The 1701-nt window shown below is 46.7% G+C and overlaps 1 protein-coding gene across 1 annotated transcript in view; it reads left to right on the top strand.

Annotated features, from left to right (window-relative positions):
* Nucleotides 1-1492: 1492 nt before the first annotated feature.
* LOC126992307 (non-receptor tyrosine-protein kinase TNK1-like) overlaps nucleotides 1493-1701 on the top strand; it is a 5417-nt gene continuing 5208 nt past the window's right edge. Inside the window, exon 1 of the mRNA XM_050850974.1 lies at nucleotides 1493-1548. Coding sequence (XP_050706931.1) covers nucleotides 1493-1548 — 56 coding nt within the window. The remainder of the gene's footprint in view (nucleotides 1549-1701) is intronic.

The following is a 1701-nucleotide window of genomic DNA, read 5'->3' as shown; positions in this document are numbered from 1 at the left end:
ACCTCGCCCAAGGAGAAGAAGGCCAGGAAGAGGAAGCGGTACCGGCAAAACAAGAAGGCGGCGTCGTTTCACTAAGAAGGGACGCCGGGACGGCAGGCAGGAGTGAGGCGTCAGGAAGGCTTTTGAGCCTACATCATTCCATCAGTTCTCTCTTCTTCCTTTCTTACTGACTCATTCATGTGTTTCCCAGCTCCATCTCTTCCCAAAGTCAGACCCAGTATATACTTTCCCTGTGTCGGAGTATTCATTATGTGTTCCTTCTATTACGATATCCTATTATTACTGTTATTTGGGCAGGCGGTGGCTGAGTCGTCAAAGTAACGGCCTCGTGTTCAGGAGGACGCGAGTTCAATCCCCGCCCGGTGCCACCAAGCTGGGATTTTTCAGCCGCCGCCGAGTGGCTTAAAACTACCCACATGCTGTCCAGAAGACCACCTATCAACCCGGACTCTAGATTCTAGGATCAAAGATGAGCTCTGGGAGGGCAGCATGAGCCAATGCAAGATGGCGCCACTATAAACACTCGCCTGCGCCAGAACGGGCTGGGCCGACCATCAGGACCTACCGGAAAGAAGCCTTGGACCGACCATCAGGATCCACCGGGAAGAAGCCTACCGGCGCAATAGGCTGCAATGTAAAAAAAAAAAAAAAAAAAAAAAAAAATAAAAAAATAAAAAAATATTGGGACTATCTTACAGTAAAGCAACTTATTTATATTACTTCTTTTTTTTCCATTGTTTTTCTTGGGTTGTGTAGTGCGCTGATGCTTCGTGTGTCCCAGTGAGCGCTGTGGCTGCTTCCCTTCATATTCCGAAGCCGTGTTGTGCCGATGTCTGGTCATGTATCAGTTCTCTCAAGGAAGCGTCTTAGTCTGTCGTCAACTATCCTTCACTCTTTTCCCTTGCACTTTTAATTTTCTTTCTCCTACTTTTCCTCCTGTTCCATGTTTAGTGAGTCCTGTTAGCCGTAGGATGTCTTGAGTTACCATGACTTGCAACATTTGAATTTCCTTCCCTCTGCCTATCGCTCTGATCAGTATTGCTGGCACTGTTCTTCTTGTTCTATTCATCTCCATCCTATTCCTCACCTTCCCACTCATCTTCCCTGCACGCATGAATGGCGGTGTTGTTGTTCTCGTATCCTCACCTCGAGTCAGCTCGAAGAGGAGGAGGAAGAGAATTTTGAGGCCTGAAACTATGTGAGATGACGTGGGAAGGAAAGTGAAAAAAAAACATGACTGGTCTGGAGTGGGAATGGAGTGAAGTGGGAATGAAGGGAGTGGGAAGTGAAAAATAATGAGAGGAAAGTCTAGAATGAAGTGAAACAAAGAACAGATGAGGAGGACGGTATAAGGAAGAAATGAGTAGTAAGAGAAGTGTGAGAGGAGAGTGAAGTGAGTGGAAGAAACAAGAAAAAGATGATACTAGGACAGACTCAGAAAAAAGGAGCACGAGAGAGCTAAAGGAGAGGAGTGTCAATAAGATGATGAAACATGAACGAAGTGAAGGCTGGGAGAGGAGGGTGTGCAGGAGGCGAGAGGAAGGAGGCGTGGGTGTGACGGAGTGAGAGACAAGGAGGTGACGTGAGATATGACGGGAATGAGAATTAGATGATCCGAGAGTGAGAGATGAGTGGGAGATAAAAGATGACGAGACGAGATGAGATGAGCAATTTTATCTCTCAAAAGACGGAGTTGTATTA

Source organism: Eriocheir sinensis, unplaced genomic scaffold (assembly GCF_024679095.1).
Source record: "Eriocheir sinensis breed Jianghai 21 unplaced genomic scaffold, ASM2467909v1 Scaffold436, whole genome shotgun sequence".
NCBI classification, from domain to species: Eukaryota; Metazoa; Arthropoda; class Malacostraca; order Decapoda; family Varunidae; genus Eriocheir; species Eriocheir sinensis.
This window is presented reverse-complemented; position numbering and strand designations above follow the sequence as displayed.